The sequence below is a fragment of the Topomyia yanbarensis genome, chromosome 2 (assembly GCF_030247195.1).
Source record: "Topomyia yanbarensis strain Yona2022 chromosome 2, ASM3024719v1, whole genome shotgun sequence".
In the NCBI taxonomy this organism is placed as follows: Eukaryota; Metazoa; Arthropoda; class Insecta; order Diptera; family Culicidae; genus Topomyia; species Topomyia yanbarensis.
In genome coordinates, this window is record NC_080671.1 from 54,071,632 (window position 1) to 54,086,693 (window position 15,062).

Here is a 15,062-nt window from a genome sequence, read left to right on the forward strand (position 1 = left end):
AGTTTTTGATCGTACTGTGTTAAAAACGACAAAAACCATTTTTAGATGGATTCAGATTTCATCATACTTCGTTGATCAAGATAACAGAATATTTTCGGACTGGTTGGATAACCTCATATCCCCTTTTCTCAAGAATGGCCTAAGATTCGAGTGCATTTAATATCGAGGCATAACGATGCCTAAAAGCTACTCTCTAGAGTTCTGTTTAGCAGACTAGGCCCTTTGGCTGAAACCCTTGTTGGCGAAAACCACAGCGAGCTCTACAGATGTTCACCGTTCACCCAGCGATACATCCTGGATAAGTTCTAGGAATAAAAGCGTTAAATACACTAGGTATTGTAGATAATGGAGAAAGATGCAGACGCATGAACCACGAATTGTACAAAGTACACAAACATGTTTATATCCGAGGCCTGATAAAACACGGTAGACGACAATGGGCTGGATATGTAGTGCGAATACCGGAAAAGGTGTTAGCTAAAGTTATACTCAACAGAGAACCAGGAAGAGATCGTTCAAGAATATTGGAGATTGGCGAGATCGAGTAACCTGGAACTCTGAAAATACATTCGGCCATGATGATGGTGATGAAGTACTACAATTACTTCGCTGAATTTCTGTTTCAACAGATTTCGCAGCCTATTATAGGAGCGTACAGGGTAATTGGGGGGCCAAGTGCGAGGGTTTTGACGCTGAGAATTCTTCATGTTTGGGACTCGAATAGGGGATGAGAATAGGGCTGGATTTAGTATTGCTCCCAATTTTTGTGGTCATGACCATAAGCCGAAACTATTTGTTCGGCGAAATATCTCATTTGACGAAATTATCCATTTGGCGAAATGGGGATCGACTAAATGACCCGCTTCTGGAAAAAAAAACAAATCTTGGGCTTTAAGCAACTAATTGAAATGGTTTTAAGCAACGAAGTCAGCTGTGCCTGATCTAGCCAAATCGTCTACCAATGCATTGCCAGTAATTACCAGAAAGATTCAAAACAAGCATTTGAAATGCTGAGCTCTTTAAATTGAGCTCGAAACGCTATTTAAAAAAAAAACTGGCTAACCAAGTGCTTTGAGGGCAACCTGATTGGCAGCAAAATAAATTCTACCCTGCACTCTAACGGGTGTATGCTACCCCGAAACGCTAAAATTCCCGTTTGAAATAACTGTGCAGTGTCTACCAAGTAAATGAGATTGCTCTAATCTCATTTCATGACAGTAGACACCAGCATCGGTAAAGGTATGCCAATATTGATCTAACATTTTTTCTTTTGCTCCGATCTATGGTTTGAGTCCCCATGATTTTTCGAAAGCTCGTTTGCATGGACTGAAGTATATAGACATATTGAGTTTTGTATCTAGAATAACTCCAACGTACTTCACTTAATCTGCGACATAATTACAGGGTCAAAGAACTGTACCGGACGAGATTGTATTTGAATTAGCAGATAATCTATCAAAAAGAGACCAACAAGACATGAGATTTGCTGCAACAAATCAAAAAGTCTGGTAAGCAAATACCATGAACCAGAGCCACATTCGAAAATTCAAGGTAATCTAGATTCGTCAACAAGCCAACGACGACAATTTTGCATAAAAGTGGTGACAGTGACCTTGAAGGCATCCGCAGCCAATCAAGTTCTTACTTCTCTATTTATCTTCAATATAAGCACAGATGTAAATTGCCAAGCACTTGGTATATCCAGGTGGTATGGGACCATTCATAAATTTTAGAGGGGAGGGGGTACGATAAGTTGTGACATGTTGTGACATAGGGGGGAGGGGGAGTTAGATCGTTACGTAACATGTTTTCACCGAAGAAAAAAAAATTCTAGGAATCTGTTACGTAATAGCCCTAGTAACAATTGAGGTTTTATGGTAGTTTTATAGCCACTCATAAAACTTAGATTGCACTTGTAGCGTGCTATAAAACTTAAATTGTTACTTGGGAGGGGAGAGGGGATGGAGAATTTTGTGACAATTTGTTACATGGGGGGAGAGGGGAGTCAATTTTGGGCAATTTTTGCGTTACGTAATTTATGAATGGTCCCTTATATATACAGGTACTCATGATACGGGTGCTCACCGAAGATAACATCCCGAATGTGTGGTCGATTAAGCTTCCCAATGATTTGAGAGGAGATTAGACTTATCGGTCTAAAGTTGTATGCCTTCTTGCAGATAACTGGAACACATTTTTCAATTATTTCTCACAACTCCAAAATGTGTTTGAAGCAGCCATGGATAGAGAGGGAGAGGGGCTAGGGGATAAACCGAGATACACAACGACTTTCTACAAAACGTGTCTCTCGTGAACACGCTAGAATAAGTTTAAACAAGTTGATGGGAATGTTGAAGAAGGTATTAGACGTAGAAGACTAAGCAGACTCCAAAAATCAACACTTCCTCGCTAGTGATTTAAGTTTCGATCAACTCACACACGGAACTTAATGTTGTAACAATTAGCAGCATGTTAGCCGCTCTCTATGATAACCAATTGATGCAAATGTATATACGACGCGGTGAAACAGTAGTGAGACATTCATAGATTGTTTCGAAGAGCGACTAAAATGTTGCGACTGGTTGCATTTCCCAGATATTCAACACGTAACGAAGCATTGTCTCCCGTTCTTTTCTTTTTGGTGTTCATTATGGAGAGAAACGATTGGAAATTAGATAGAAAAGACGAAAAAGAATAAATCATGGGAATTGACCCAAGAGCGTTTCTTTCAATATAAGATCGTTCGAGATTGCACTCCGATGCTCTGATGTCGGTTCAATTAAAGCGACATTTTTGAAAGCTCTTCGTATAAAGCCTTATTTTTTAAAGTCTTCGCAATTCGTACGACTTTGGTGCGTTACAAAATTATAGCTTTCCGAAGAGGCCGAACATGACTTTTTTTTGAAGGTGTGAAAAAACAAGAGTTATATGGGCGTGCATAGCGTAGTTGCTAAATCGATTGCCTTGTACGGAGCTCACTTGAGTTCGATTCCCAACCATGCACATCGGGTTAATTTTTTTTGAAGATATGATTCTAACTCGAATAATATGTGAATGACAATAAGTTTAAAACCTTTATAATAAGGAGCAAATTATTTTTATTCAAAAAAACAATTTTTTTGAGAATTTGTTTAATAAAATGCATTCTAAAATTTTCCTCGCTCCCAGTTTTGAAATTAATCAACACTTAAAAAGTATAGTGATCATTTCAGATCTCAACAGCATCGAAAGTGTTCAATAGTTCCAGATCTGAATAATACTATTTATATAAGAATATAGAATAGAATAAGTTTAGGGTTACGACGAAAAATTCCAAGGTAAAAACGCGTCCATCCTAGAATCGGGTAATGTGCGATAAATATCTGCGAGCTTGATACGACTACTCGATGGCATGTAAATCATATGATAGCAAATTAAGCAGCCAAAAGGAACTGAAAGTGGCTCACAAATTCACCAATATTGTAAAAGTTTGACATGAATGGGTAAAATTTTATCAATTTGAAGACAGATTAAGCAAGTCTCCTTTGCAAAAGAGAAGAACGAGCCATAGTGACACGATGTGTTCTCGTCCATATGTCGGAAGCGAATGATGCTGAAATGATTATGCTCAACCATATTTATAGTTTCGTGTCAATTTGTTAATGAGTCTATTGAACTATTTAACAAGTTTTACGTACATTTTGAAGTAACAATACATGCTTTCATGATCACTGTTATGCATAATTTTTTTTCTGATAGAGTACAACGCATAATGGAAAATATGAGCATTTCTTTGTTTTGCTATCTTCAACAATTTCGGAATTAAACTATTTTTAATTATATTCACGCATACAAAATCATCAAAAGTTCTACACAAAGACAGTTCACAGCTAAATCTGGGCCCAGTTGTAAGAATATTACTTAGCCAAACTACTGGTAAATTCGATTATTTTTTTTTTATTTTTGACCAATACATGTAAAACTGCAAATGGTAAGCATTGTTTGGACAAGAGCTTTCAGTTTTCAAGATGGCGTCGTCTGAGTCAGTATGTAGAAAAGCTATCTTTCACAAATGTTTAGTAAATCACAAATTCGCTATAAAACATACTGCTTCGAAAAATTTAAGTACTTTTTGGACCCGAATTTTACACTGCAACTAGTCAAATTGATGCTCCTGAACAACTAAAACGCAAATACAAAGCAGAATTTTTTGAAAAGTATCTTATCTGGCAAGCTATATGTTCTTGTAGTCTGAAATTTCAGACATTCGTAACAATGGATACCGGAAAAATTTATGAACAGCAGTGTTTCAAAAATCGATTGTTGCCTTTTCGAATTAAAATGCAACTAAAACATTGTCCTGGCCAAATTTAGCCAACTGCCATTACGCTAAGGACACGATTGCTTCATATGAGCTGAATCATATTGTATGTGTCTTTAAGGATTGTAAACCAACAACTTTGAGAAGCTTGGTGGGGAAGTATCATCGACCCCAGAATTTTGTTTCCAACGTCTTAGTGCTTTTTCGGTGTGAACGGTCTTCATTCGAACAATTTCAAGTACTTGGCGGTTTCCTTTAGCAGATTCAATCATTGAAATTTATATATTGAGCACCACGCAAATGTCCAATTCTGAAAAAAAAAATTGTCAAATATGTCCGAATCAAATCTAATCAAATCAAGCCCTAACGGTTTTATAAGACACTTTAAAGGCTAAAAAGCTATAGTTCATATAATGGCTAGTCTACAAAATTTTCTATTCGTTAGTTCAATGATATAATCTGCACAAAATTCACAGATCTAGCCGCATACCACTCTTGCACGATTTTAGAGTAGTGGAAGCAACTATGCTATATTTCTCCTTATTGAAGAAAATTTAGGTAAAAGACTAGTTTTAAGAAAAAATGTTGTAAATGGCATTTGCGCGTAAAGAGCACAAAACCTATAAATAAATTAGTTATTGGAGAGGCGTTTCGAGTTTCCCTTTTCTTGCGGGACATCACGCAGGACTAGGGCTTTGATCAGAAACAAAAAATGTGTTTTCATTTTTTGGAGCTAGCGTCAATCAGGCACTAGCTTAGTTCTGTCACTAAGTTAGTGTCGGATTCTGATGAGAGGAACTCGAAACGCATCTCCAATAACTAATTTAGTAGAAAAGGAGCCAAATGGATCTAAAACAACGGTTTTAGACCCATTTGGCCCCAACGTTCGTGCAGTCTTAATAACAGCAAAATCTACCTTTAGAGGGATTCATTTTTATAAATCTCAGCGTTTATGGTGCTGGTTTACTACGTTTACCACGAGTACATATGGCCTGCCAAATCAGGTACTTCGAAGCGAATTTCGACAGTTTCTTCCATTTAAAACGGTCACCCACAGCCAACTTATCCTAGCACTTCAAATAATCTTGTTCGACCAACTGCTTAAAATCCGCTGTGACGTATGCCTCATCATCAACGACGTGTAGAGTAGAGTTTCCGGATGCGCGTTTTAGCATATCTCTGCTGGCGTTCGTCCCGATTTGAGAAGATTGTGATTCTAACTTATCCAGGTGTACTATCATGAGGTTCTCATGGTAAAGAGGAACAAATCTGTCTTTGCCGGGAGACATGTTGGTAGACTTGAGTGATTCGTAGTAACACTGTCTAAGCTCGACTCCTGCCAGCAGAAGACTAAAGATTAGTCTTTTAGGATTTTAAGCCTGTTTATAATGACCGTGCCACTTCTAGTTTTCCTATCTGTGTATTTCACACCTTTGTGCCTTATGGAAATTCGAGTTTTCTCGTTCGTTTTCCGAGGTTTTAAGAAAAAGTAGTGTAACGATTCACCACACTTCATGTTATGCTCGCATATCGGTGAAATTATCGGCTCAGCCTTTATGTAGTTTTATTTTTAAATTTTAAAAATCATGAAGTTGATTAAGCTCAAATTCCCGTCATGTTACAGAACTGTTAATAGTGGCAAGACGCCAGGTTAGGCTAACAAAAAAGTTTAACTGTTTCACCACATCCATAAATCGTCCGCCAGATCAGAAAATTCTGGTCAAATGTTGATATCCCTTTCTCTTGTATCTATTCTTAGACGGTAAATCCAGCCAAGGCTAAACATATTCCTGTCCAGGGAGTTGTCCTAAGTTTCGTCATCCATAACGATACAACAAGATTTAAAGGGGCAACTTCGGGTAGAGTTTTGTGGGACAGGTTTTTGGCTTCGACACTTTTCCGCTCAACCCGATTTGGTGTCACCTTGCAAACAGGTAGTCTAGAACATCTGGCATTATCTAACGACATTAGGGATTGGCCTAATCAGTTGACTTTAAACTCTTAAATATCCATCTAATTACTTTTTTTTGATTATAGAGGTTTTAACCTTAAGGTCATTCGCCTCTTCGGGTTAGAAAAATCTCTTATGAAAAATTTCTAACCATATGTGCGGGGTCGGGACTCGAACCCAGGTGCGCTGCGTACAAGGCAATCGATTTACCAATACGCTACGCCCACCCCCCCAATCTAATTACTTTGTTTTGGAATCGATTCACTATTAACCTTTGAAAATGTCGTTCAGTTTTCGGTGACTATCAGTTCATTTATTCAATGAATTTCTATGCCCTTCTCGAAATAAAATTATGTCCTCGAATCAACTATAATTTTATGGCAGTTCTATAGCCATTTATAATATAATTAATTCATTTTTTGGGTTTTTTTTTTCTTAAGTGCTAATACCTTACTTAAGTCTTTTTTGGCGATATCAAACGACGAAAACAGATGAGTTATACGAAAGCAATTATCTGACAAAAAATTCCCTCCTGGAGGCAGGATTCGAACCTGCAACCCTTGGGACTCTGGCCTAATGCACAAACTATTATACTTTCACGGCACTATGATGACGTCCCAGGAAAAACACATGATTATCGCATATCTCTATTAACTGGTTACAGACCAGAAATCGACAGTCTCCATTAGCTTCATCATCCACCGTAGTACGATGGATAATGAACAAATATCAGACATCAGACGATAACAAACACCCCGTCCTTGGTATCTAGCTGGTGGCAGCGGTTGTTTGTGATATTACTCTAGAGACAATGCGGTAATCATGTATTCTTCCTGGGACGTCATCATAGCCCAGGGATAGCATAAGGGTTTGTCCATTTGGTTGGAGTCCCAAGGGTTGCAGGTTCGAATCCTGTCTCCGCGAGGAATTTTCTCAATTTTTTTTAACTTACCATTTCGATCAGTTTTTTCAGTTGAATACCACCAAAAAATCATTTACAAAACAAATACAAGTATTTACTGAGAAAGCACATGTAGCGGTCTTTAAAACTTCAGTTGTTACTCGGGTGGATACGGGCCTGGCTTGAAGAATCCATATCATCTTTTAAGTAAAACTAGAATTAATTTATCTTCTCGGAGACTTATGCTGAGCAAAGCTTCCAACTGCCACTGTGGTAGATTCGGTTGTCACGACTCTACAAGGAAATCCCAGGGAATCAAAACTATCTGACAAGAAATCAGGACAGTCGTCAGTTACAGCTCCGCACTATCGCAATAACTCTAAACGGTATCTTGAGATTTACGAATCTGTAATCGTATTGCTTAATCCGGCCATAAAACTGCTACTTATATACATACAAATACATTATGTGATGCAGGCACAAAGAAATTTGATTGCATCAACCAGTTTTATTACCGTCCAACCGGGATTTAGATTAGATGCACAGATTTCTGTCTCTGTCATCAAACTTGTCTAGTTTTATGATCCCCCGCTTTTCACCATTCTCTTCCAGCCATGAAATAGAGGGTAAAAACACGCAAAAACTTTTGTTTTTTCATTTTCCGGAGAAATTACTTTTTTCTCCGGCATCCCTCTAGCATCTCTAGGAACGCGAAAAAAAAACCATCATACCGAAGCGTAAATAAACTTTAACCAGATTATCATAATTCTTTCGGATGCCGGCGTCAAAAGACTGTCAAAGTCGTTAAAAATTGTCACTCTACACCATCAGGATGACGCGGGGTCTGTTTATGACTGCGCGCGGTCGTCACAATTATGGCGTTGATTATTATTATTCGCTCGGTGGTTTGAGCTCCGAGAAGGTCCGACCGAGCAAGAGCAGATTTGCGCCGCATGAATTAAGGACACAGACAAAGAAAAAAATCACAAACAACACTTACCTCTTAACGCCTTCATGTGCGCCACCGCCATCCGCAGAATCGTCAGCTTGTCCGGCTTCCGGGCCAGGGCACTACAGGTTGGGACCATGTCCGACAGTTCCGTGATGTAGGCGGTCATTTTGTTTCGCCTCCGCCGCTCGATCTCGCAGTGGTTTTCTCTACTGCAAAAGGGGATAATAAAATATGACCTGCGTTACAAAACAGTAAGTGCTGGGGGTGCAATGTGCGATTGTTTTTTGTTTTGTAAATATTTTGTTTAAGTGGGATAGTGCTAGTATGGAGGGTGTTTTGAGTTGAAAAATAATTATATTTGTAATTGTTTATCAGAATTAAAATTGAGCAAAACTGAAGATTCAATTGTATCGTAAAAGCGCAGTTCCACGGCTTACAAAACCCTTGCAACAATTAATGATTTTGAACACGTTTCAACTACATAGTTTCATTGTTTTATAAAAGCATTTAATAACCCTCAATCATCGAAGGAAATTCCCCAAAGGAAGCTGCCTCAACTGGAATGCCTTGAACTGCTCAACGCCCCACAATTCGACAGACAATCAATTGCGCAAAACTGGTCGCTCTGGGCAATTCATCGTCCTACGGCCTGTACCACACAATTCGCTCCCTAATTAACCTGCATAACTCAATAATTTTATTCGATTGCGTGTCACACCTTTCCGATAGTGAAACGAAGTCGTTTTTTTTGTACTTCATATGTACCAACCGCAAGCATCAAGCGCAAACAGCTCCCGCGAAGGCACAATGGATACTTCCTGGCGTGTGTGCATATGGTCGGGTCGATTGTAAATTCTCCGTTTTGATTGTTTCGATTGCGAAATCGTTTTCCCGCCAAAGGCAACCCCTTTGTCAAGAAACGGAAAACGGAAAAATGCTTCCATGAGACAATATCGATGACGGCTCTCGTTCTGCACATTCATGTATTTTTTTATGCGAAATCAATCCTTTCCCAGCTTTATTTTATCTACTATCTCGGTTCGCTTCTCCGCGCGCGCGCTTCTTTTCAAATCGTTCCGCAATAAAAAATAAAGTAAAATAACAATAATAATAATTGTTATTATTATTACGATACACTGCGGTCTTTTTGATATCGGTTGCCCACGCCCCCAACCCTTCTCTTTCGAACCACTTTCTGCGCGAGATTACGTCATTTCTGTGCTTTATTTTCCCACATACAGAACGTTGCTTTTTCCTTCTTCCGCCGAGCTGAATCAAGCTAGAAGGTTCCTTTACCCTTGCGCTTGCAGTTTTCCCTCTTATTTTTTACGATTATGAATTCCTCTATATTTATGATTCATTTCGGGCTCTTGCCCCACACACACAGCCCTTACGGGGCACTGGAACCCTTTTCCATTCCATCATCAGGTGCTCGGGCAAAAAGCCCCCAGACCCAACGAATCACTTTAGATTCAATTTCCCCCGTTGTGCCGGTGGGTCCGTAATGGAGCCAACGGGGGGACGCCCTTTTGAACCCATCTCAATTTCTTCCCCCTGGATAACACAACCCAGAGAGAGAGGGCAGGATATTTATAGGTATGTCGAGACGAAGTTACGGTTAGGAAATTAAGTTCAATTTATGGTCATTATGTTTACAGAACAATCACTGGCTGGATGGCTGGCTGGTTGCGCATGGCCACAGCTCGGTTTAGGTTAGGCCGGCGAGAGTTTGCGCAAATTATGATGTTCGCACATTTTAACATCGAACTAATGTGTCGGTGATTGTTGGGTGTCGCGCTGCTGGTTTTGTGGGGAAATTTTTTTTTTTGTTCATCAATATTATCATGCGTTGTATCATTATCTTTTATTTAACTGACTCTTGGGGACAAGCTTGTTTGGATCATGAAAAAGCAGTGTAGGCATTAATGTTGATTTGGCATAATGGTCATTTGGTATAATGGTCATTTGGCACAATGATCGTTTGGCAAAATGGAATTTGTGTGCAATACTTATGCGGTTCTATAACATTCACCGGCATGTCATTCGCTCAAAAATCATTTACCCGAATAACGTTCGCCCGAAAACCATTTACCCGAATGGACCATTTACCCGAATGCCATAAATCCGAATAGACAACTCGTTCGAATGTTATTAACCCGAATACCGCATTCACTCAAACATAGCATAAAATCAAATGCAACGGGAGGTAACCCTATGCTTAGAAGACCATTTTCAATTGTTACAATTCCAACAAGTTCTCATCGCAGAGTCTGGGTATTAAGGGGTTACATATCTTTTTGAGAGAAAAATGTCAAGAAAGTTTGAATTTACGTAAAGGCATAAAGCAATAATTTCATTACATCAAACTTATAGTATTTTGGTAGTACATTTTTCAGTGAAATAAACAAGCATAAGTTTGTAAAAATATATTGACAATTGGCGGAGTTATGAGTTTTTCCCTGAAACCCTTTTAAATTCAAGAAGTTTGCGGTGATCACGATTGATCACGATAAATTACTAAAATTCCAAAGATGAATAAATCATATTTTTTTCCTGCATTCCTAAAAAATCACTGTTTTAATCTCTAAAAATTGTATTAAAAAATTTTTATCTAAAAACCAAAAGTAGGGTGATGAGCCTATTTGCGCCATGTTTCTATTATCACCCTACCCATTTGAAGCCGTTGGTTAGAGCAGTGTCTGCCATCTTTGTTCAACGTATTAAGTCAAATGGTAGCGCAACAATAGGGGCATTCGATTCGAGTTTTCATTGTGCTCAAACACGAGAATTGTACTGTTTTCAACGCATTTTTGTTGTTATATTGGTTCTTAACAACAAAGCAAAGCGGTTGATGTCAATTTTTACGCATTCCGTTGATTGTAAGGCAAGAAATTACCGATTTATTGAGACACCTTGCTTAGTATGGTGAAAATAGGCTCATCACCCTATATGCCAAAAAAAGAAATCTTTAAGGTACGAGAAAAATTAGTTACGATCAATTGAAAAAAAAAATTGAAGAAAATTAGTTGTGTAGTTTTTCAGCAAACGTAATCACGAAAAATCGATTTTTAGAGAAACGACATTTCGAGAAAATCGTGTTAAAATATTTAAATTACCACTGCTCTTGGTAGACGACGAAGCGCGCTTGGAAGCACTGTAACTTTCAATCTATTTCTCGGATCTCTATAAAAAATTGGGAATACATTCTCAAGGAGTTTTACTTTCAGATAATGTAATAAAAAAATTCAATTTTTTGAAAAATAAAAAGGTATATAACCCCTTAAGCACATCATCATCATCGTCATCATCATCGTGGTCTGCTGTGATTTTCCAGTTGCTGTCGGCTGAGAGCAAAAGATCACACCGTCGTCCGTGGAATAACATTCGTTCGCGGCATCGACATCAACAGCTGTTTGCCACAAACATAAGAGTCGATTCTTTCTTTCAAACATGAGCAGTTCTTTGAATTGGTCTACCAAACAGCCCTCGCAAGTAAACTGGCAATCCACTCGTTTGCACGGTTTACTCAAACTTAGGGGTTGCTTGCTTCTATCAAACAAGTGCAATTCTTTGAATGTGCATACCAAATAAGTTCGCAAGCAAACTGTTGATCTGGTAGTTTACCCGGTTTATTTAAACATATGGTTTGATTCTTCTTTCAAACATGAGCAGCTCTTTGAATCTATATACCAAATAGCCTTTAGCTTTGTCGCATTACTGAGACAATATGCGATAATCATGTGTTCTTCCTGGGACACCATCATCGGCTAGGGGTAGCATAAAGGTTTGTGCATTGGGCCGGAGTCCCAAAGGTTGAAGGTTCGAATCCTGCCTCTGGGTGGATATTTCTTTCACATAATTGCTATCGTTCAGCTTACCATTTCTATTTGTTTTCCTCGTGAAGATATCACCAAAAAAGTCTTTAAAAAGTTTTCGCATGAGCTTACCGGCAAAAAAATAATTTATGTATTCTGCCAATAATATAAGCCAATAGAATTTCTTTAAAGTTAGTCCAAATTTTTTTTTGGCTTTTTTAATCATGTTAAAAATTTTGGAGTGGACCTCAAAATACTATGAGAGATATTACAATTATAACATTAAAACAAGACAATTTTACGCCAAATGCCCTGTAATAAGCCAAATATAATTAAAATATCTTGTGAAGTACTTTGAAATCCAGTCTGAAATGTTTACACAATCTTCTCAATATAATTATACATGTTTTAAAAAAAATTGAACAATTATTTTTGGCACAACTTTAAAAAAAAATTAAATTGCTTCTAACATTTGCAGAATACAGAACATAAATAGCAAAAACAACTATTACAAATCTTTTTTAGTGAGATTATGCGAAAACGAAACTTTTATTATGTAATATTTTTTGCAAACATCGAATAGTTTCCAAATTATCAGTGATTGTAAATGTTTAATTTTGTACAATTCAAGAACTCATAGCTCAAAAAATACGTCATATTCAGCGAAATTAAAAAAATACAGGCCAATTATTTTTAGCTATAGAACGGAAGGAAAAAAATTGGGAGGAATTAAAATTTTGGTTGTAAATTTTGCGTGGAATAACCCGTATTCTGTGAACGTAAGAACAAATAAAAAATTTCGAAGCTCAGCTATTTTTTGGAAACATTTTTTAATTATATTGAGAAGATTCAGAATGGAGTTCGAAGTACTTTACGAGATATTTCAATTATAAATAGCCTATCACTGGGCGTTAAGAGTAAAAGTTCCTTTTTACTGCTTAAAAATTGTAATATCTCGCAAAGGATTTTGAGATCCACTCTAATTTTTTTACAAATCTTTTCAATATTTAACATATTAAAAAATAAGAGAAGAAAATTTGATCCAGCTTAAAAAAATAATTTTTCGTATAATAAGAATACATAGCTTATATAACAAAAACAAACTTGTTTTATTTAACTGTTATTTATTCCATTTTATAAACTTCAAAAGTTAAAATACTCATAACTTTAAAACAATATAATATTCATTAACCCACGAAATATATACATTACTATTACTAATTTTGCTTATACGAAAAAAACGTACACAATAACAATAGGACTAACAGTAGTGATTTGGTGCTTTCGTTCAATCGGATGTCAATTGCTGCCAAATCACATATTGGTCAATGAAATATAATTAATTCAATGTTGTAACCAGTAGTCACATTTTAGTCGCTTGCTATGGTTTCCAATTAAGGTGCATGTCAGTTTGAGTACGGCGGGACAACCAATAAACATCGAAAGGCAATCACCGAAGCGACTAAAATGGTGTGACTGGTTGAATCTATAAGTCAATACATAGGTTTCATGTATTGACTTATAGATATAGATTTCATGTCTTCAGTATGTGACAGTCTTTCGTTCTTTTTTGTTTTGTTGTGAAATACAATGAGAGCGATGTACAGGCATCACGAAGAAAAGGGAGGAAAGAATCAATTGGAATCGACTCAAGGTCACCATTTCTATCTTTTCTATAGGAGTGTTTTGGAATTGCGCTCTGATCGTCTCTGACATCAGAGGTGTCATCAACGAAATCAGTCTGTGATATTTTTAATTCGTAAGTTCAGTGACATAAAAACTATCAATTTCGCGAAAAAATAAGCTCTATAGAGAAATCTGAATATTGCAAAAAAAAAGAAATAAATAGTTGTTCGCATCTGTCTGACAACATTGCCGAACATATTATGTGAAAGTACACGAAAACTTTAATGTAAAAAAGCAAAGAAAAGCCTCGATACTACGTCATTTGGCGCAGCTTGACCTTCTGTTTCAACAGGCTTCGCAGCCAATTCTCAATGTAAAGGACAATTGGACAGCTAGTGAATTCAAGGAAATGTTCTCTTCTACAACCTTCTCGAAGACACTCATGCGCATTTTGTTTAAAAGTTAGATTTTCTAGACCCTAGTATGATCAATTTCTTAAAAAAGGAATATCGCCAAAAGGTGGCACTGTTATCACACACAAACATTGTAGAACATGTATATGCGCAAATATGAATACTTTTAGCTCTATCCAATTAAGTTCCTCAAAAGCATGTTTTGCTCCACTGTGCAGCGCCGCCGTCGTAAAGAAAAGTCTAATCGGCATAAGAAACGTGGGCACGAGGTGGAAGGACCATTTTGAGTTACTATTGAACGGACAAACGAGTAGAGAAGAAACGATCAGAATGAGGAATGTAATATGATGGACAAGCTGTGGACATACTCACGCTTAATGGAGTGCAAAAGTCAATTTTGAGGGCTAAAAAACTGTAAAAAAAAGTCGGGAAGGACAGAATTTCAACCGAATTTCTAAAAGTCAAGAGTGACCGGCTATACGAAGCAATCCACTGCGTGACTGGAAGGATCTATGTGAAAAAATTGCCTTCGCATTGGCTGAATGGTATATGCCTGGGCACCTTATCTACAAAAAGAGTCACAAAATGGAGGGTAAAAGTTATCGAGGCATAACGAACCCCAATACAGCCTATTAGGAACGCCTTTTGGTTAAATCCTTTATCGGTTAATACCAAAGCCGGCTTTGAGAAAGACGATCAGCAACAGACTGGATGTTCAGTCTGCGACAAATTCTGGATAAATCCCGGGAACTTTTGGAATTATCCTCTTATTTTTGATTTCAAGGCGACGTATGGTTCAGTGAAACCAATTGAACTGTAGAAAATAATGCATGAAATAGCCTTCCGAGCAGTGTTTAAAATGTTGGACTTCCGTCAAGTGTTAGAATCTGTGGAGATGAAATTGAAACGCAAACCCCTGGGCTTATATAATTAGGTTTTGTACCTTAGACACATAAAGAGTTTTTCCACAAATTATACTTTTGAAAATGAAAATTGCATACACTCAGGTTTTTTTTTACGCGGGGGATACGAGCCGCGTAAATGAAAACCGCGTAAATGAAAACCGCGTAAATTTCAAAATCCGCGTAAATGAAAACCGCGTAA

The 15,062-nt window shown here is 37.5% G+C and overlaps 1 protein-coding gene across 9 annotated transcripts in view; it reads right to left on the reverse strand.

Moving 5' to 3' along the window:
* LOC131685098 (aryl hydrocarbon receptor nuclear translocator homolog) overlaps positions 1–15,062 on the reverse strand; it is a 567,322-nt gene that overhangs the window by 158,156 nt on the left and 394,104 nt on the right. For all 9 annotated transcript variants that reach the window (XM_058968545.1, XM_058968544.1, XM_058968539.1 and 6 more), the window contains exon 4: positions 8,153–8,313. In XM_058968545.1, the coding sequence (XP_058824528.1) occupies positions 8,153–8,313 (161 nt within the window). The remainder of the gene's footprint in view (positions 1–8,152; positions 8,314–15,062) is intronic.